Raw genomic sequence first — 21249 nt, 5'->3', positions numbered from 1 at the left:
GTCTGCACTGGGAGCAAAACCTGAGCTTGAAGTGGAAGAAAAAGTTTGAAACTGATTCAAGCTATTTTTAGCCCAAGAATCAATGTGTAGAAAATGGATTGTGCACAGATCTTTCTTCTTATATTCCAAGAGGCAGAAAGCTGGTGTTAGATAGGAAAGGGAAGAGGAGAAGAGAAGGCAGGAGAAGGGGAGGAGATAGGGAGAGAAGGGGAGAGAAAAGAAATATATATATCTATATATATATTTATATTTATATATATCATATATGACGCCGGTTTACATTTAAAAAAGCAAGTTGCCTTTTACTGCTTATTATTTTTAAATGAAATGATAACTAAGAAAACCTCTTTACCTTTAAAAATAAAGTAGACTATGCAGGATTAATTTAAAAATAGATTTTCCTTTAAACCTATGTCAGTTTCAGAGTTTTCGTTTCTACAGCATATTCTGAGCAATGCTCTCTCACCATTTTTAACTTTGGCTTGACCTTCTCTGCAGTTTCCCATTTAATTCTCCATTTGGCACTGGTTTAATGATTGGCTATTGCACAGGACATTGATGCAACTACCATCTCAGGCCAGAAGTTTATGCCTCCTCTCATTGCCTAATGCAGAAACTATTTTGAAGGTGTGTCCAAATGAGGTCCAACATCTGGATGTTGGAAATATTTACATATGCTTTCATTTTCTAAATTGCCCTCAAAATATTTGGGATTATAAAGATGCAGGTCCTTACTACCTCTCTAAAATAATCTCAAAGGCCAACAATATTTTTAAATAAAGATCAACTAACATCATTTTCAGAACTATTCGATAGCTGTTGTATTATTTCTCATTGACAAATATAATAACCCAACTTCTGAAATCATGGAAAACATATCTCCAATCCTTAAAAAGAGAAATTAGGTTTATATGCTCTTTATAATAATGTATACATTGTAATGGATATCCACTGACTCTGAGCATATGGGATTACAGCAGGCATCATATCGTTTTTACAGATATGTATAATGCACTCCTTACCTCGCTTTAATGGAAACTTGACTCTCTCCTGGGGAGAGTTTCCCCTGCAACCCTCTCAAGTGCTGGCCTGGAGGTGAGATGGGTGCCCCTTTTGCTCCACATGGTTGCTTTCAAAGCAGTCTCCCTCCCACCTCCCCTTAAATTCTTATGCTTCAAATCTCAAATCATTAGGAGATTTTCTTCTTAAGCTGATAAATATATACATTTTTTGGAAAAACCAAATAACCATAGCTTCTACTGGGACAAGGTTGTTGCAGCAGGGTAGGACTAAACCCTATATACTAAACCCTATATATGACCCTATATCCATTACCAGCATTGATACTGTCACCTCCCACACACCAGCTCATTCCCCCTCATTTTTCCAAGACTTTAGTTCCAGGCTTCTGGTCAATATCTCTAGAACGTCTGGTCTGGTTTTAATTCCTGGCATTCTCAATATGTGCATAGATGATTTTGATTCCTGGAATTCCTCTTCTTGAGGGACATCTTTCCCCTGCTTCCGCCACTCATACTCATGCTCCTACCTTAGTGACTCATTCCCAGGTACTACCTTACCACTCCTTTCTCTTCAAATCCCTAACACTTCCCCCATCTGCTTTCTCAGCTGTTGACCTTGCTTCCTGCTTCAGTGAGGAAAGTGAAGCAGCCTGAAGAGTATTTATAGACTCTTCACTCACACCTACTGAAGTACCTACATCTGCAGCCACATACTCTGCTTTTCCAGGCATTGCCATAGATGAAACTTCCCTGTTCTTTTTTTCTTTTTTTTCTTTTTGATAGAGAGAGAGTGTGCACAGGGAGGAGAGAGGTGAGAGGGGAAGAGAGAGAGAGAGAGAATCTTAAGCAGGTTCCAAACCCTGTGCAGAGCCTGATATAGGGCTTGATCTCATGACCCAGGGCTCGATCTCATGACCCTGAGATCATGACCTGAGCTGAAATCAAGAGTCAGATGCTTGGCCAACTGAGCCATCCAGGCACCCCCAAATCAGCATTTTTTAAAGTAGGTTCCACACCCAGAATGGAGTGCAGTGTGGGGCTTGAACTCATTACCCTGAGATCAAGACCTGAGTTGAGGTCAAGAGCTGGACACTTAACCAATGAACCACCTAGCCACCCCCTTTTTTGCTCCTTTTTAAAGGCAATCCCTCCATTTTTTGCACCAGATTCCATTCCTCTCTCCTTCAATCAAGGAAATCAATTGTTCTAGGCATTCTCCCCTTTTCCTCTTAAATCATTAAAATTTCCCTCCCTGCTAGGTTACCCATCAGCAATCAGCATTCACATACACTGTTAACATTATTTCTTTTACCTTAAAAAAAAAAAAAAACTCTCTCTTGAGTTTATTTTGTCCCCAAGCTACCTTCTCATTTCTTTGGTCTTCTTTGCAAACAATTAACTCAAAAAAGAAAAAAAAAAGTTGCCTTTATTCTGTCTGTAACTCCTCTCCTTCTATTCTCTCTTAAACCTACTCTAAATCAGACTTTTGCTTCCACCACTGCATAGAAATCTCTCTCACTGAGATGACTGATGCTAAACTCAACAGTATATTCAGTTTCCTCATCTTGTTTGACCTATTAGCAGCATTTGCACTGTTGATAACTTCCTTCAGAGATAGCACTTTCTTCATTTGGCTTCCAGGAACCATTCTTTATTTTCTTTCTACCCCTACTATGAGTTTTAGTCTTCTTTGCTAGTTTCCTTTCTTGTTCCCAACTTCCCAGGGCTGAGGTGGTCTAGGGCTCAGTTCTTAGGTCTCTTCCTTTCCTATCTATATTTCCAGTCTTGATGATCTCACTGATATTCTTTAAATTGCATGTTTCTGCTGATATTTCCACAAATTATATTTCTATCCCTAAGTCTCTCTCCCAAACTCTAGGCCTTCATCTCCCACCACCCACCCATATTCTACCCTTGGAGGTCTAATCAAAATTTAAAATTCAATACATTTAAAACTGAAGTTCAAATCTTCACTCCTAAAACTTCTTTCATCTGACAATTTCCCCATGATATGGAGATAATTCCATTTTTCAAGTTAGTCAAGCTAAAACTTTAGACTGGAGACATCCTTTCTCCTCTTTATTTCTTAGTCTCTACTAAGAATTAAAAAGTTATGTTGACTCTATTAAACACATTAAAAAGTTATGTTGACTCCATTAAACACATTAAAAAGTTATGTTGACTCCTCTCAAAATACATTCAGAATATGACCTCTTTTCACCACCTCTACCTATCATTCTGGCCAAAACCACAATCTTCTCAAATCTGGCTGACTACAAAAATTTCCTACTTTTATCTTTGCCTCATTAAAGTCATGTCATTCCTTCACTCAACATTTTCCAATAACAGCCCATTTCAGGGATCCCTGGGTGGCGCAGAGGTTTGGCCCTTGCCTTTGGCCCAGGGCGCGATCCTGGAGACCCAGGATCGAATCCCACATCGGGCTCCCGGTGCATGGAGCCTGCTTCTCCCTCTGCCTATGTCTCTGCCTCTCTCTCTCTCTGTGTGTGTGTGTGTGACTATCATAAATAAATAAAAATTTAAAAAAAAGAAAAAAAGAAAAAACAGCCCATTTCACTAAAAGCAAAAGCCAAAATCCTTTCATTGGTTTATAAGACCCTACATGATTTGGCTTCCTGTTACCTCTATGACTTCATCATGACAGTGTGGTATTGGTAAAGGGATGGACACATAAATCAACAGAACAGAACAGAGAGTCTAGAAATAGACCCAACAAATATAGCCAATTGATTTCAACAAAGGTGCAAAGGCAATTCAAGCAAGACAGTCTTTTTAACAAATAGTGCTGGAACAATCAGATGCTTATATGCAAAAAAAAAAAAAAATGAACCTCATCTTAAACGTCATACTATAAGGTATGAATACACAAAAATTAACTCAAAGGGATCATAGAACTAAGTTTAAAGCTACAAAGCTTTGAGATGAAAATACAGGGAAAAATCCTCATGACTTGGGAATAGAAAAGTGTTCTTAAATCTGATATTAAAAGCATGATACGGGATCCCTGGGTGGTGCAGCGGTTTGGCACCTGCCTTTGGCCCAGGGCGCGATCCCGGAGATCCGGGATCGAGTCCCACGTCGGGCTCCCGGTGCATGGAGCCTGCTTCTCCCTCTGCCTGTGTCTCTGCCTCTCTCTCTCTCTGTGACTATCATAAATAAATAAAAAATAAAAATAAATAAATAAAGGCATGATACATAAAATTTATTATTATTTTTGAGGTATAATTGACATGACATTATATTCATTTTACTTTTATTTTTTAAAAATATTTTATTTATTTATTCATGAGAGGCACAGAGAGAGAAAGAGGCAGAGACACAGGCAGAGGGAGAAGCAGGCTCCATGCAGAGAGCCCGATGTGGGACTTGATCTCGGGTCTCCAGGATCACACCCTGGGCCAAAGGCAGGGGCTAAACTGCTGAGCCACCCAGGGATCCCCCATTATATTAGTTTTAAGTAAATAACATAATGATTCCATATTTGTACACATTGTGAAATGATCACCACAATAAGTATAGTTAGCATCCATCACCATACATACAGAATTGTGTGTGTGATGAGTATTTTCAAGATCTACTTTTAGCAACTTTCAACTATGCAATACAGTATTATTAACTATAGTTGCCATGCTATACATTACAGCCTCATGACTTTTTTTTTATAACTGCAATTTTGTACTTTTTGACTCCCTTAACTCATTGCATCCACTCCCACCTCTAGTAATTTTTTTTGAAACATTAGACTTTATCAAATAGGATAAGTGTTATTTTGCATTCTGCAAAAGATACTCTAAAGAGAATGAAAAGACAAGCCAAATACTGAGAGAAAACATTTGCAAATTGCTTATCTTACAAAGGTCTTGCATTCAGAATATATAAATAATTCTCAAAACTTACCTATGAAGAGAAATAACACAACTAATAAATGGAAAAAAGCCTCAAACAGAAACCTTACCAAGGAGAATATACAGAAGGCAATTACACACATGAAAAGATGTTCAATATTATTAGCCATTAGGGAAATGTGACAAAATCATGATGAGATACTACTACAAACCTATCAGAATGACTAAAACTAAAAATATTGATAATGTCATGTGCTGGAAAGGATGAAGGGAAATTAGAACTTTTACAAACTGTTAGCAGAAATGCAAAATGGTATAGCCACTCTGAGAAAGTTAATCATACACTTACCATCTAACCAAGAATTCCTACCCTCCTTGTTATTTGTCCTACCTAGAGAAATGAAAACTTACAACGTACACAAAAATATAAATGTACAAGAATGTATGCAACAGCTCTGCTTGAAACTGCCAAAATCTGGAAACAAACCAAATGTTCTTCAATAAGTGAATTGATTTAAAAAACAAACAAACAGACAGACAAACAAACTATGGGGTAGCCCAGGTGGCTCAGCGGTTTAGCGCCGCCTTCAGTCCAGGGCGTGATCCTGGAGACCCAGGATTGAGTCCCACGTCGGGCTCCCTGCATGGAGCCTGCTTCTCCTCTGCCTGTGCATCTGCCTTTCTCTCTCCCTCTCTCTGTGTCTCTCATGAATAAATAAAATCTAAAAAACAAAACAAAACAAAACAAACAGAAAACCACCCAAACTACAGTATAATCCATACCGTGAAATCCTATTCCACAACAAAAAGGAACATTTACTGATATATGTAAATACTTAGATGAATCTCACAGGCATTATGCTGAGAGAAAAGACTCCATCTCAAAAGGTTACACGCTGTATAAGTCCATTTACATGACATTCCTGAAAAGATAAAACTATAGTGATTGAGAATAGATGATTGGTTATTAGAAATTGAGTGGGGGAGGGTATGACTTCAAAGGAGTAGCACAGCACAGGGGATGTTCTAGGGTGATAAAATTGTTCTGCATCTTGATTGTGGCTGTGGTTACATGAAACTATTTATGTGTTAAAATTCACAGAACTGTACACCCCCCCTCAAATTCTATCAGCTTAAAATGTTAAACTAGTCCTACATACAAACCCACTTATGTAATTTATTTTTCCCAAAGACATAATCAAATCATAAGTATTCAAAGGTGAATTGTCTGTATGTTACTAAACTCTGCCTTCAAATTCCTAATAATTTTAATAGGGATATTTGTTTATGGTACCTAAAATAATTTAATCTTGTTGCCATGACTTGGGTCATCTGTAAGCACATTTGATGTTATACTAATAAAGTGACAACCCTTTCAAGAAGGAGCCAGATATGAAAGGCTATGTTACACCAATAGTAAGAATACCTAGACAGCTCTCCTCTCTCAATCTACAAGTTTTAAAATATGTGTTGTTTCCTCTTTTGGTGTCAGGATTTCAAGCATTATTCTTGCTACTATCAGAAGGTGCTGGGGCCTTTCCTGAATCTCCAATACATCTTTCTAATTTATTGTTTGTCTTGCTATTAAGTCTGATTACCACACCTTGAAACAGTAAATAACAATCATTTCTTTCTTATAAAGTATTTTCATGAAAATATTTTATCCTTATCAAAATCATGGGGAGCAGGACATGTGTTATTCTAATATTTATATGGGAAATGAAAAAGTTTAATCACATAACTGGTGAAACAGTTAAGAGGTGAAATCACATTTCCTGGTTTCTAATTCTATCCTATTACCAAACTGCCTATTTACAAAACAAGCAAATATATATATATATTAAAGATTCTATTTATTTATTCATGATAGACATAGAGAAAAAGAGAGAGGGGCAGAGACAAAGGCAGAGGGAGAAGCAGGCTCCATGCCGGGAGCCCGACGTGGGACTCGATCCCAGGACTCCAGGATCACGCCCTGGACCAAAGGCAGGCGCCAAACCACTGAGCCACCCAGGGATCCCCAGAAAATATATTTTTAAAGAGTAGCTAAAGGGCTCTCCTTGGAATAAAGTGAATATGTGCTTACTGGCTGAGGTCATGACATCTAATCTGGCTGTATGGAGGATGATTTTCACTTAGTCACCACAAGTACAACATATTTGTAGTTTTAATAAGAGATTAAGATGAGTATAATATACAAAATATTATATGTTGTCCTAGTCCATTCGGCTGCTATAACAAAATACCATAGAATGGGTGGCTTAAACAACAAACATTTATTTCTCACAGTTCTGGAGAAGTCCAGATCTGGAAGTCCAAGATCAAGGCATAGGCAGGTTCAGTCTCACGTGAGGTCCTTCCTCTTGGCTCAGATATGGCCATCTTCTTGTGGTGTCCTCACATAGTAGAAGGGGCTAGGCAAGTCTTCTTTTGTGAGGGTGCCAATCCCATTCATGAGAGCCCCACCCTCATGACATAATCATTTCTAAAAACCTCATGTCCAAATACTATCACACTGGAGATTAGTTTCAATATATAAATGTTTGGCAGGGGCGGGGGCACGCAAACATTCAGTCTGTCACATACACTGTCTAAAACACAACTTACTCTCTATTTCCTCAGATAATAAGGAATAGAAGGAAATGGTTTCTAAATATGGTTAGCTGTTTTAACATTGAAAACAACCACTCATCATTGAATTTTTTGTTCACTGATGTACCCCAAGCATCTGGCTCATGGCAAATACTTAAGAGACCTTTGTTAAGTGAATAAATGTATGACTGCGAAGTTGAAAATCCAAAGAAATTAAAATGCTAAGATGAGAATCTCAAAATCTAGTTCCAATGATACAAAATTTCAAGGATATATATATAGCAGGGATAAAGACACTATATAGTATGTTTTTTAAAAGCAGACACACATTTTTAAGAGATACTGGATGCCAGTCGAAGAAAGTAAGGCAACCTGAAACCATATCACATAAAGAAATACTAATGGATTCAGATATGTTTAGTCTGAAAAAGACTCAGATAGTTCTTTGCAAATATATAAAGTTATTAGGCATAGGCTAAAATTGTCAAGTGGAATAAGAAACTAAAAAAAAAAATATTCTCTGTAGATCCAGAGGCTAGAAATATGGGCAGCTGGTGAAAATTACCGGGAGTCAACTTTTTCATTTAATAAAATAGAGCAGTTTAACAATTAGAGCTGCCAAGCAACACGGTGAGTAGCCTTGGGAAGAAGCTGTAAAAAAGGGAATAAACAGTTATTTAGCAACTCCTGGCATTTTGCACAGGACCTGCACAATAGTATTACTACCTCCAGGTTGGAATTAAGGAAGTGAAGCTTAGAAAACAAAAGTATATCACACAGTTGGTTAAGTGGCACAGCTGGAGTTCAAACCTAGGAGTAGCTAACTCCCAAAGCATGTTCTTTCAGTTCAAGTCAACAAACATTTTTTTTTTTTTAATGTCTGCTTTTGGCAATGCACTGTGCTGGGTGCTGGGGATTCAAAGATAAATGACAGATGAAGCACAGTTCCTTCCTTGAAAGGACTCACAGTTTATCTTCTCCACAGTGCTGGGAATGCCTGAGTAAAGGCTACATGACCACTTAGAGATACCAGAGAAAGAACTGTTGATCTGGGAGTAGTCTTTACCACATAATCATTAAGAGCCTTCCTGCCCTAAAAAGTTCATAGATATGGATTCCTTATGATGGATTAGATATATTCCTAAAATATTGGCAATTATCAGGTTCCTAGAAATTGAGCCACTGGTATATTATGAAATTCGGTTGTGTATTCCAATGAAGGAAAACAGTAGAGCCTCAAATGTAATAAATATCATATGGATTGGGGCACCCAGCTGGTTCGGTTAGAAGAGTATGTGACTCTTGATCTTGGGGTCGTGAGTTCAAGCCCCATGTTGGGTATAGAGATTACCTAAGTAAATAAAACTTAAAGAATTTTTTTCTTAAATCATACGGATTGGGACAGTTGGGTGACTCAGTCAGTTGAGCATCCCATTCTTGGTTTTGGCTCAGGTCATGATCTCAGGGTCGTGGGATCGAGCCCTACATTGGGCTCTCTGATGCTCAAGCAGAGAGTCTGCTCCAGATTCTCTTCTCTCTCTCAAAGAAATCTTTTTTTTTAAATTTATTATTTTTTTAAAAAGATTTTATTTACTTATTCCTGAGAGACACAGAGAGAGGCAGAGACAGGAGAAGCAGGCTCCATGCAAGGAACCCAATATGGGACTCGATCCTGGGACTCTGAGATCACGCCCTGAGCCGAAGGCAGACGCTCAACCACTGAGCGTCCCTCAAATAAAGCTTTTTAAAAAATATCATATGGGTTAAGCAGTTTTTAAAATACAAAATGGCCACATCCCAACAAAAGGCTAATAATAACATTCTAATAAGTTATAAATTTAGATAATGTACTAAAGCTTCATATATTTTGCCAGAAATTTCATTAGCTTGAGGCAAAACTCAGAGGAGAGAAAGACTCTTGGCAGTACAGTGACATGACAGAGAGTGTCTAGATCAGAGCCACTTTCTGAATTCAGATCCTGGCTTGTTACTGATGTGCTTTGGATAGGTTATGTGACTTCTCTGTGATTTACGTGCCCTGTCAAAAAAATGGAATGGTACAGTAATAGAACCTACCTCAACAGGGTATCATAAGGATTCAGCAAGTTAATCCATGTAAAGAATTTAGAACAGTGCCTGGCACATCGCCCAGCAGCCAATGTTATTTGTACTTTAAAGGATAGTCTTAATCTCTACTAAGGTCAATAGTCCATTTTATAACTCCAATCTTCTGCATTCTACCTGAAGGGGTCTACCTTTCTTGACATCTCTTTTTCACATATACACCAATTCTGGTTAGGAATACTGGTAAAATTGCATCGCATAGTTTGTAAAATATTGCAGTAAATTCTGACTTGCCTTACTTATTAACAACAGAGTATTCAGTAGTATTAAAAATTTCATTATCCTATTTTATGATTTCATCAATGTGGATGTTACTTTAATATAGTACAAAGTAGGTGTTCAATTAAATGTTGTTTAAATCCACCTATTTAGACTATGTTCTACATGTTACACCTAACGGATTAAAGAGAAAAAAATGAAAATCAAATTTGTTTACTAAATATCTGCTTAGGCACTATAGTAATCTATCTGTTCTCTTTAAGCTCACACCAAAATGAGCAAGGCAACCCAAGGGTTTTTCCTCCTCTATTACTGGCCCTGTAGGAACTCCTAATTTGGTACTTTGGTTAAGGTGATATTTTTTCCAGAGTGGCTGCACCAGTTCACATTCCCACCAACAGTGTAAGAGGGTTCCCTTTTCTCCACATCCTCTCCAACATTTGTTGTTTCCTGCCTTATTAATTTTCCCCATTCTCACTGGTGTGAGGTGGTATCTCATTGTGGTTTTGATTTGTATTTCCCTGATGGCAAGTGATGCAGAGCATTTTCTCATGTGCATGTTGGCCATGTCTATGTCTTCCTCTGTGAGATTTCTCTTCATGTCTTTTGCCCATTTCATGATTGGATTGTTTGTTTCTTTGGTGTTGAGTTTAAGAGGTTCCTCAAAGAATTAAAAATAGACCTGCCCTACGACCCAGCAATTGCACTGTTAGGGATTTACCCCGAAGATTCAGATGCAATGAAACGCCGGGGCACCTGCACCCCGATGTTTCTAGCAGCCATGTCCACAATAGCCAAACTGTGGAAGGAGCCTCGGTGCCCATCGAAAGATGAATGGATAAAGAAGATGTGGTTTATGTATACAATGGAATATTACTCAGCCATTAGAAACAACAAATACCCACCATTTGCTTCAACGTGGATGGAACTGGATGGTATTATGCTGAGTGAAGTAAGTCAATCGGAGAAGGACAAACAGTGTATGTTCTCACTCATTTGGGGAATATGAATAATAGTGAAGGGGAATATAAGGGAAGGGAGAAGAAATGTGTGGGAGATATCAGAAAGGGACACAGAACATAAAGACTCCTAACTCTGGGAAACGAACTAGGGGTGGTGGAAGGGGAGGAGGGCGGGGGGTGAATGGGTGACGGGCACTGAGGGGGACACTTGACGGGATGAGCACTGGGTGTTATTCTGTATGTTGGTAAATTGAACACCAATAAAAATTAATTTATAAAAAAAAAAGGTGATATTTTTTCTTTATACTCTCCATACTTCAAAAAAGTATTATTATTATTTCTAAAGATTTTATTTATTTATTTGAGAGAAAAGGAAACAGAACATGAGCAGGGGGGAGGAGACAGAGGGAGAGGGAGAAGCAGGCTCCCCAGGATCCTGGAATCATGACCTGAGCCCAAGTCAGAGGCTTAACAAAGTGAGCCACCCAGATACCCCTCAAAAAATTATTTAAAGCTGTTCATCATTAAAGACACATATACAATTAAGGATGATAAAAATGGAAGAATTATATAGAAAAACTTAGTCTTTACAGTTAAACATAGTCCTGGAACTTCCTTTTTTTTTTTTTTTAAGATTATTTATTTATTTATTAATGAGAGACACAGAGAGAGAGGCAGAGACATAGGCAGGGAGCCTGACGTGGGACTCGATCCCAGGACCCTGGGATCACAACCTGAGCCAAAAGCAGACGCTCTCAACCACTGAGCCACCCAAGTCCTGGAACTTCTTAACAACCAAAGCAGGAACAAAAAAACACATTGTAATTTCTACTGCCTGATTCATCTAAAAGAAAGAACTTTCAAGGCAATAAATTCAAAGAGGTATTTAATGTTTCTTTAACCTAAGAATATGAATCAACATAATAAGGGATCTCTTCAACAATACAAGTTATTAATGATAACAGTTTATGTTTAATATGTACTCTATTTTCTATATGTTTAATATGTACAGCATTTACTATATGCTAAAATGATCTTCTACAAATACATGAATATAATCATAAAACTTTTAGCAGAGCTGAGTCTAGAATATTAATTTTCAGAAAATTTTGTTTCATTCCATTACATTATCCTATACTTCCCATATATGGAAGAGAATTTGACCTTGGAATTACACATGTATACAAACAATGTGCAAAGCTTCCATAAAATACACACCACACAAACCTTGGCTAGTGCCAATAATCCTACTGAAATAAGAGATGAATATATAAAGAGTAAATAATTTACTTTCAGTAAATAAAAGTGATTCCATTACTTAAATTGACATAGCATCTGTCAAGCTAATGATTTACTACGTTTTGCATTGGTTACCCTTGTGTATTTCTCATGGTCTATCAGGTCATGAATTTTTTGTTTCATGATCTCTTCCCTAATCATTATGCATCAATCAATGCTCAGAGTACAAAAATAAATAAATAAAAATGAGCCTACAGTGAAAACAAATCTGGAATTTAAATTTAACACCAGAAATCAAAAGTCTATATCAATATAAATTTCCAGTTATAAAATAAATAAGTCATGGGGATATAATGTACAGTATGGTGACTATAGTTAATAATACTCCACTACACATTTGCTAAGAGAATAGATCTTAAGAGGTTTCATTACAGGAAAAAAATTTTTCCCAAGATTTTATTTATTTAGTTTAGAGACAGAGAGAGAGAGAGAGCACAAGTGCAGGAGTATGCACACAAGAGTTGGGGGAGGGGCAGAAGGAGAGAGAGAGAAAGAATCTCAAGTAGACTCCGTGCTGAGTATGGAGCTAGATGTGGGGCTCGATCTCACAACCTCATACGAGATCATGACCAGATCCAAAACAAAGAGTCAGACATTTAAGCATCTGTACTACCCAAATGCCCCAAGAGAAAAATATTTGTGTGACTATGTAAGGTGATGGACATTAACTAGACTTATTGTGGTGATAATTTCACAATATAAATATCAAATCATTAGGCTGAACACCTGAAACTAATATAATGTTATATGTCAATTATACCTCAATTAAAAAGTCTGTATCAACATTCCAAACAATACAATTTATTCCTTTTCTCCTTTTACAAATATACTCGGCTTTAAGTGCTAATAATTTTACTAGGTACATTAAAATATGAGGCCTGGAGGAAAACCAGCAGTCCTCCAACTGTAGTAATACCAATAGCTTCCAGCCAACTAGAAAGAACACCAACAAATATATTACCACACTTGGAAACCCAAGAAACTGACAGCTTGTTTTTTTTCTTTTAGTTAATTAATAAACCTGAATGAATACACTCATAGTCTAGATTGCTTTATGTTTATATTAGATTAAAAATACATAAATTTGGATGAAGCAAGTCATTCTCTTCCTGCAAATCAATACTGAAAATTTATAGATATAGAGGATTATAACTCAATGATTCATTCAGCAGTTCCCGAAACTGTGAGCCTTATAATACTCCCTTCCCTAATTTTGGGTCAGCCAAAAAGTTTAAATTAGTAGTTCTTAAAGGATGGTCTCCAGAGCAGCAGCCACAGTATCATCTGGTGTGAACTTGTGAGAAACGCAAATTCTTGAGCTCTACCTAGACCTCCAGAATCATGATTCCTGGGGGTGGACCCCGGGGGTCATGGTTGGATGCATTCTCTAGGTGACTCTAATGCCCACTAAAATCAGAGAACTGACCTGAATGGATGGCTCCTCAAAACTTTTTTTTTTCTCTGTTGCTTCAGTTCATTCCTAACTTACATCCTCACTCTTAATTACCAACTCCTGCTGGTTATCCTAAATCTCTTCGCTGGAAAATGGCACTCAAACACTGCTTACATAGTGAGGATGCTTCGTCAGTTGTCACTGTAATGCCTCAACAGAGAAACGTCTGTGGATTTTCTGCCCTTTCCCAACCCCCACTGCTCATTCCTCAGCTGTAGCTGCCGTGCACAGTGGAGATGTATAGCTTTTCAAAGATCCATTCAACTGGCGATCAAGACTGCTTGACTCATTAGCTGAGGTCATGCTCCACAAAACACCTGTGTGTGTGTATTGCCCGTGTCACAGCCCTTCTGCCAACTTGCCACACGAACCTGCTGCTCATGGCTTCTGAGGCTGCCCTCTGTGGATGTTCGGGGCCTTGTTTGATCCAGAATGGTAGCCGATGGCCCTACATGACCTAGGGTCCACTTCTGTAGTGGATGCCTGTCTTAAAGGGAAGCCTGGGGCTGAAAGGGTGAATGGTGTTTCCTCAGGAGAGCAGCATCCAGGACTACAAAAGGTAAGCCAATGATGGCCCACACCCAACACTTATAGATGTATCAAATACAGAACTAGAGAGGATCTCAGTTTTTAACAATCACTTGCATCAGAGGGAAATGAGGCAGCGTAATCCCGAAAACTGTCTCCTGTTCTTCTCAGTACCCAGCACTAACTTCCACTTGGTTGGCTCCTCGGTTTCTAGAAATCATACTGCTGTACTTGGGTATGTCCAGAGAGAATGAGCTATGTAAAATAGAAAACTTATTGCCAATGTGCATTTAATGCATGTTATATGGACATGTGTAAATGCAAATGTAATCAATATAATTATTGATTAAATTCCAATAAATTTAGGACAATGTACTGTATCTGTAATATGTATTTGTAATATGTTACTAATTTCAGGAGAAAAATATCAGTGGGTCATTTCTCTTATATTTCATAATCTTTAATGATTTTTTCATCCTTCTTTTTTGTATTACTAAAATGCTCAATTAATAAGCCCACTTGGTTTGTCAATCTCTGCCACACTGCTGTAAGAATTAAAGGACATCTTCACCTCTTCTATAGTTTTCTCATCAAAAAATGGAGTGAAGTTTCCAAAAATGCTCTTAAAAGGGTATGGTGTATGAAGTTGTTCCCAGTATCACCCCTCCACCGAAGAATGACTCTGACACTCTGAAAATGACCTGGCACGTCATGCTACCCTGGGAAACCTGAAGAGAAATAGTGAGTGCAGGGACCAGGGAGGCTCCTGGACCTAATTCATATCAGCTATAATCTGCTGCCTTCTCTAAAACCAGGAAAAGGGCTTATGGCATCTGTACCACCAGACTCTATGACCCTATAGACATTCCCCTGGGGTCTCATTCCCCAGTGAGAAGAGTCCTGAGCTAACACTACTGTCATTTTGAATTAGTGCTGATACAGAGCATCACAGCCAACTGTTCTTCTCCACCTTGTATTAAAACAGGTAGAGGGGAGAGGAAGTGCTAAGGTCACATTATTTTTTTAACCTTTGCAGAAATAGCAAGGCCAATTCCCAACTACTCAATAAAAAGACTCTAATTCTTAACTTATAATAAGAGAAAAGCTCATCTCAGAACAAGCTGTTATTTCACTGAACAAGAAAAATCACTAGCATCATTATTATGTGCTTTTTGTTTAAGACAGCTCCTCTGATCAAGAACAAGTTTTATTCCTCTCTCCTAGAAGGAATCTTATTTCTCTCTCTCTCTCACATAAAGCTCTCACAGGGAATTTGCTGTTTACCTCCTTCAGATCCTGCACAACGGCTGTCAGCCTCTCATTTTCTGCCTGGACATTGGTGACCACGGCCCGGCTCTGTTTCAGTTCATTCTGCATCTCCAAGATCTTCCCCAGGTAGTAAGCTTCCTTCGATGCAGACTCCTGCAGAAGTGTTTCCTCTCGAGTCTCTCCATCCTCAGCAACCTTCCGGTGGATGGAGAAGGATTGCCCAAAGGCCTGTAGAGTATTTGGGGAAAAAAAAGAAAGAAAGAAAGAGTGCTAGATGAAATGCACCATAGCATTATTGAGACAGACTCTGGGAAATGTTTTGTTTTGCTGTGTATTTTAGAATTGCTACTCTACAAGACCTCCAGAGGCAAAACAACACATTTTATGCAACAATCTAACTGTTCTGATATTTGAAATAATTCAAATTCAATTTGGAAGAAAAATTTTAAATTTCTTTATAAAAATATATATAATGAGTTAAAGAAAAACACTGCTTGTTTTATGTTAGTGTTTTCTTAAGCTGATCCTATTAAGGAAAACAGTGCTAATGAGATCATCAAAATTCACGTTCTCACTTTCATTCTAGAAAAAAAATCCCGAAAACATTTTTCAAGGAAGAAAATAATGGCTTCATTAGCTTTCTGATGCATTAGCGGTAAGAATGCACCAATTACGAACAGCACTCTGAAGAGAAAACAATCCCCAAATGGCATTCAAATGGCCCAGTACTACAAGAAAACAAAACAAAACAAACCCCTCCAAACACATGGAAATGTACTCACTGTATGAGAAAATGTCTATATCTACATATTTGTGCAAAAAGAAATACAGAATAAACCAGAAACTAAGGAAATTGGTAAGCCACAGGGAGTGAGTGGAAATGGGGTGGTGGTGGTATGAAATGTGATATAAGGGATGGGGGTTCTTTCCAGAGCAAGCCTTTTCATACAGGTCTGACTCTCAGAACTATAGTTATGTTTCACATATCTTTCAAATAAATTATAACAAAAACCAACCTCTGGGTATCAGGGGACCCCATGCGGAACACAAACAGTAACAAATGTTCCTAGCTGTACCACAAATGAACAACTTAACCACACTGAAAGGGTTGGAGAAGAAAAAATCTGGCCTGAGTAATTTGGGAAAGACAAAAAGAACCGTACCCAACTACTGTAGTCAAGTTGTAAATTCTCACAGGGATTATGGGATCACAATTCTAAAAACGTCTTTATATGAATACTAGGGTTGACCAAATAACTAATTATATTATCAGTAATGAATGCCAGGTTTCTCACTGTTGGAGAAAGTTACAAATAAGGAAAGGGAAAATTCTAGAAAGAAACTAATATACTGAGCTATAATTAGAAGTATCGAGATGAATTTACAGTTTTTAATAGGTAGTTAAATATTCATAGATAGATGGAGAGAGACGTTTATGTGTGGGTATATACATGCACAGACAGGCCACTGAGAAGCACAAAAGCCAGAACATCTCAGCAGCAATGAGCATACCTGCACCTGAATTTTGTTTCTAAATATCAATCTCCAACAAAAAAGAATTAGGGTTCTTTGGAGAAATGATCCATTCTCAAGCTACAGCAAAATGAATGAACTTCATACATCTTGTGGTGCCAAAGAGTAAATAACAAAATGCTTTCAAAAAATAATAAGGATCTGTCAAAGGATGCAAGAGCCTATCAGGAGGGGCTACCAATGGCCAAGTCTGGGATAATTTGGGCAATAAAATAAATAACTGTAGTAATGAATTATAATCTATAGAATAATATAGTTGTGAATCCACATTGATACAATAACTGAATAAATGAAGGAAGAAGGAATAGCTCTTCTTTACAATAGAATTCTAATTAATAAGTGTAGTAGGAATGATGAAGATAAAATATATCAGAATTTGACAAACACCAAGCAATCAATGGATTATCAGGTAAGAGTTATCAATGGAATACAAAATTAATGTGCCAAAGTATGATGAGAAATAGTATTTACATAGTCTTAATACTTATTAGAAGGACACAGTATGATTTAATGATTTCAAAGACTTCTTCAAATTTTATTCATAGAACAAAAATTTAGAAAAATAATAACCTGCAAACCTCTGACTCAATAAACTATCTTCTTTAAAATCTCTACATGGATCAAAATCAAAACATGGTTCCTAACCATCACTGAGAAGAGAAACATTTCGGGATGGATGGATAGATGGATGTTCATCTGTACAGTGTAGAACACTCTTGGCATTTGGCTGGTTAAGTCTCTGAACAGAAAGAAATTCTTAAGTATTCAAATTTCTATTTGTAGTAAGCAAATAGACTAATGAACAGATGAAAAATTATCTTCACAAATGATTTTACTTTGCTTTTCCATCAGTAATGGTCAGATTTGGTGAGGTCGGGTCTGAATTCATTACCCATTAGAATGCCTTTGGAGGGGAGAGATTTGGCAATTTCCCTGTGATGACCTGGTGAAGTCTTTACCAGACCCTCACCCTAGCAAGGGAACCCTGACTATACAGTTAAGCATTAGTAAAGTTTACAATTAGCATGAACTGTGTGTCAAGCACCTCAGCCAGCTTCCTATTTAAAACATACTTTTCCACTTCTTTGTACAGAAAACTACAAGGCCATTTTCTAAATTCTGCCTGAGTGAAATCAATAGACTTACGCACTCAGAATACGGCTCTCATATTATTTTCAGCACATAGGCAATGGTCCCTTGATAGGTAAAACAACCCCTAAAGTCTTAATAGCAAGTGAATTTGCCTTTCCAACCCTGACATAAAGTTTTTAAAATTGTACTCTGGATCCAGCACCAAAGGAAATAATTTTTCAGATACATACATAGAATATATTTTCAAAAACGAATCAAGAATTGAAATTGCAAATATAAACATTTTGATGACTCTTTTCATTTATACTTACTGCAGCTCAGAAACCTTAACTGGCCATATGGGTTTCCAAAGTTAGTCATTATTTTTGTGAAGAACTTGGCCCCTCTTTGGACCAGATTTTAAAACCAATGTAAGTATGCAAGGTTATCCAAGGACATTAACCCTGGTGTTTTTCACATGAAATAGAAAAATAGTATCAACACTGCACAGGCTATAGATGCCCCTGATCTGCATTTGCAAATCCACTGAGTACTAACATAACTCAAAAAATATCTGCATTTTAGAAAGGGAGAGTAAAGGAGAAAACACTCCTACTTTACCTAATTCCTGTCAATAACTAAAATGGGATATGATGCCAACTGACATCTATCATTTGGCTAATTGTTTAAGTAGATTTACCAGACTTGTCTGGCTCTGCCAGGTACCTTCTTCCTTCCATAACTATTCCAAGTATGTCCTGACAAAGCTGGGCCCAAGAGAAGACAAACAATCTTTTTTAAGGCCACTGAAGCTGTATCCTTGGCAGAAATCACAAAACTAGCTTCAATGTCTATTTATAGGCAAACCTAGGGTAGTCATGCTTCTAGTTATATTTCGTTCAGACAGCAAATTCCTTTTAAGTTGCAATCACTTCATGGATAATTTTCATTTGAAATTAATTCAAGTAAACTGACATTTCTATACAATTTTGGAATGTATTATGATTTAATTGTACAATGTTACCTTCATATAGTCCATTGTAATGTAGCACAGCTGCTTTCAATTACCTGCCAATCTCAGCCAATTTGTTATATAGTAAGTTCTTTCCTTTCTCATTCTACTCACATGACTTCTTAATCCAAAGAAAATTGATATTTTTTACCTTCATGTTCAGGACAATACATTAGCTGTTAAGTGGCATTTTCATACTTATCATCCTTCCTAATATGAATGATTAAAGAAATAAAAGTTTGGCTAGTATATTTAATAATGTCCTATTATCTTAAAAATATGTGTCCTTGGTTATAGAATTTTCATTCTTTCATCTTAAAAACTGTAGCAGAACAACATACTAAGTCACCTAAGGACATTAAAAAATAGTTTTATTTGAACTGTAACATTTATTCATTTGTTCATTCACTCAACAAGTGTTTACAGAGAACTATAACAGCCACTGAAGTGCTTAAGGCACTGAAGATCTATATTCTAGAAAAAAGATCTCTGCTAGCAGGAGCATATATTTTAGTGGAATATAAATAAATTAATTGGTATGTGGCATAATGTCTGAAAAGTTCTAGAAAGAAAATGAAAGCCAGGGTAAAAGCAGGTAAAAAAACTGCCCAATAGAACTTTCTGCAAAGATGTATCTGTGTTGTCTACTAACCACTAACCACATGTGACTAATGAGCTCTTAAAACGTGGCTCTTCCTCCAGTACAAAGTTGAATAGAAGAGGTAATAGTGAACATCCTTTTCTTATTTGGTGCTTGGGGGAAGCAATCTGATTTGCACTATTATCATGTTAGCTGTGGGTTTTTACTAAATGCTCTTTATCATTTTGAAGAAATTGTCTTATCCTCCTAGCTTGTTGAGAGTTTTTATTATGAGCATTCCCATGTTTTTCATATGCTTTTACTTCATCTATTAAGATAATGTTTCTGTCCTTTTTTCTACTAATATAATGTGTTACATTAGTTGATTTTTGGTATTTTTTTTAAGTATTGGTGGGCCATGACTTTTTTCCTGATCATTGCTTTTTTCATATCTATCTATCTATGTAAGTTATATACCCAATGTGGAGCTTGAACTCACAACCTTGAGATCAAGAGTCACATGTTCTACTGACCAAGCCAGCCAGGTACTTACATTAGTTGATTTTTGAATGCTAAACCAGCCTTGCATTCCTATTTGTTTATATATTAAAACATAAATTTTTAAATGTTGCAAACCCAAGAATATAGTATTATGATGATTGCTTTGTAATCCAGTGTCTTTTGAAGAGTCTAAGACAAAGAGAAAATATATGTAATGATTTTTGTATTTAAAAAAAAACGTGGCTCTTGTGACAAAAGAATTGAATTTTTAAATTTTATGTAATTTCATTAATTTTAATTGTCATATTTGGGTACTGGCTACCATGTTGGACAGTGCAGGGATAGAGAATAAGGCAGGTACCAAGAGAGAAAGTCCTATTAAGACAGGACCTTCAGGGAAGGGGGTAACCTTTAGCAGATCTAAACAAAGGAGGGAGTGAGTCAGAACCTGGACTTTTCCCAGAGCAGCAAGCCTAAATTTAAGTGTTACTAAGCAATAATTACTGCACTGCCATGGCACCTTTTTAAAGACCACCGGTGGCATTCTTTAAAGTCTCTACCACAGCACTTCAAGACCTGAGCGAGCCAGGTATTATTGAGACTTGATTTAACTTGTAAGAAGAAAAGGGTTGGCAACTAGCCTGTCAATGTAACCCATCCTTCCCAATAAACGACTTTACCTTCTTTAAACATATGATAAAAACTAGTTGACCAGTTACATGTCTCTGTTGCCTCAGCTGGCTAGGAAATTCCACATTAAATGCTCTACAGCAATTAGCTAAAATATCTTAAGTTCCTGGTATAACTCTCCTGTGTTCTCCGCTGTTTTGAGTTTTGTATTTATCCGCATGGTATTGGTTTCTTTTATTTTAATATACTTCAAATACTTTCAGAGTAGGAAGGTTATGAGTTATAATCCCAACAAATGGTTTAAATAATGTTGAATTACCACTTCTTTGAAATTTAAGCCTTAAAGAAAGTCCATGTTAAAGAATAGAGTTTGAGAGCTTAAGAGAACTGAGATTTCTTTTTTTTTCTTAAGATTTTTTTTTAACTTATTCATGAGAGACACAGAATGACAGAGAAAGAGGCAGAGGGAGAAGCAGGCTCCCTGCAAGGAGCCACATGCAGGACTCAATCAATCCCGGGACCCCAGGATCACGACCTGTGCCAAAGGCAGACACTCAACCACTGAGCCACCCAGGTGCCCTGAGAACT

At 37.2% G+C, this 21249-nt stretch overlaps 1 protein-coding gene across 3 annotated transcripts in view; it reads right to left on the bottom strand.

The window, feature by feature from the left end:
• Positions 1-21249, bottom strand: part of BICD1 (BICD cargo adaptor 1) — a 226012-nt gene that overhangs the window by 118237 nt on the left and 86526 nt on the right. For all 3 annotated transcript variants that reach the window (XM_055318861.1, XM_055318862.1, XM_055318863.1), the window contains exon 2: positions 15350-15562. In XM_055318861.1, the coding sequence (XP_055174836.1) occupies positions 15350-15562 (213 nt within the window). The remainder of the gene's footprint in view (positions 1-15349; positions 15563-21249) is intronic.

The sequence above is a fragment of the Nyctereutes procyonoides genome, unplaced genomic scaffold (genome assembly GCF_905146905.1).
Source record: "Nyctereutes procyonoides isolate TBG_1078 unplaced genomic scaffold, NYPRO_anot_genome, whole genome shotgun sequence".
NCBI classification, from domain to species: Eukaryota; Metazoa; Chordata; class Mammalia; order Carnivora; family Canidae; genus Nyctereutes; species Nyctereutes procyonoides.
This window is presented reverse-complemented; position numbering and strand designations above follow the sequence as displayed.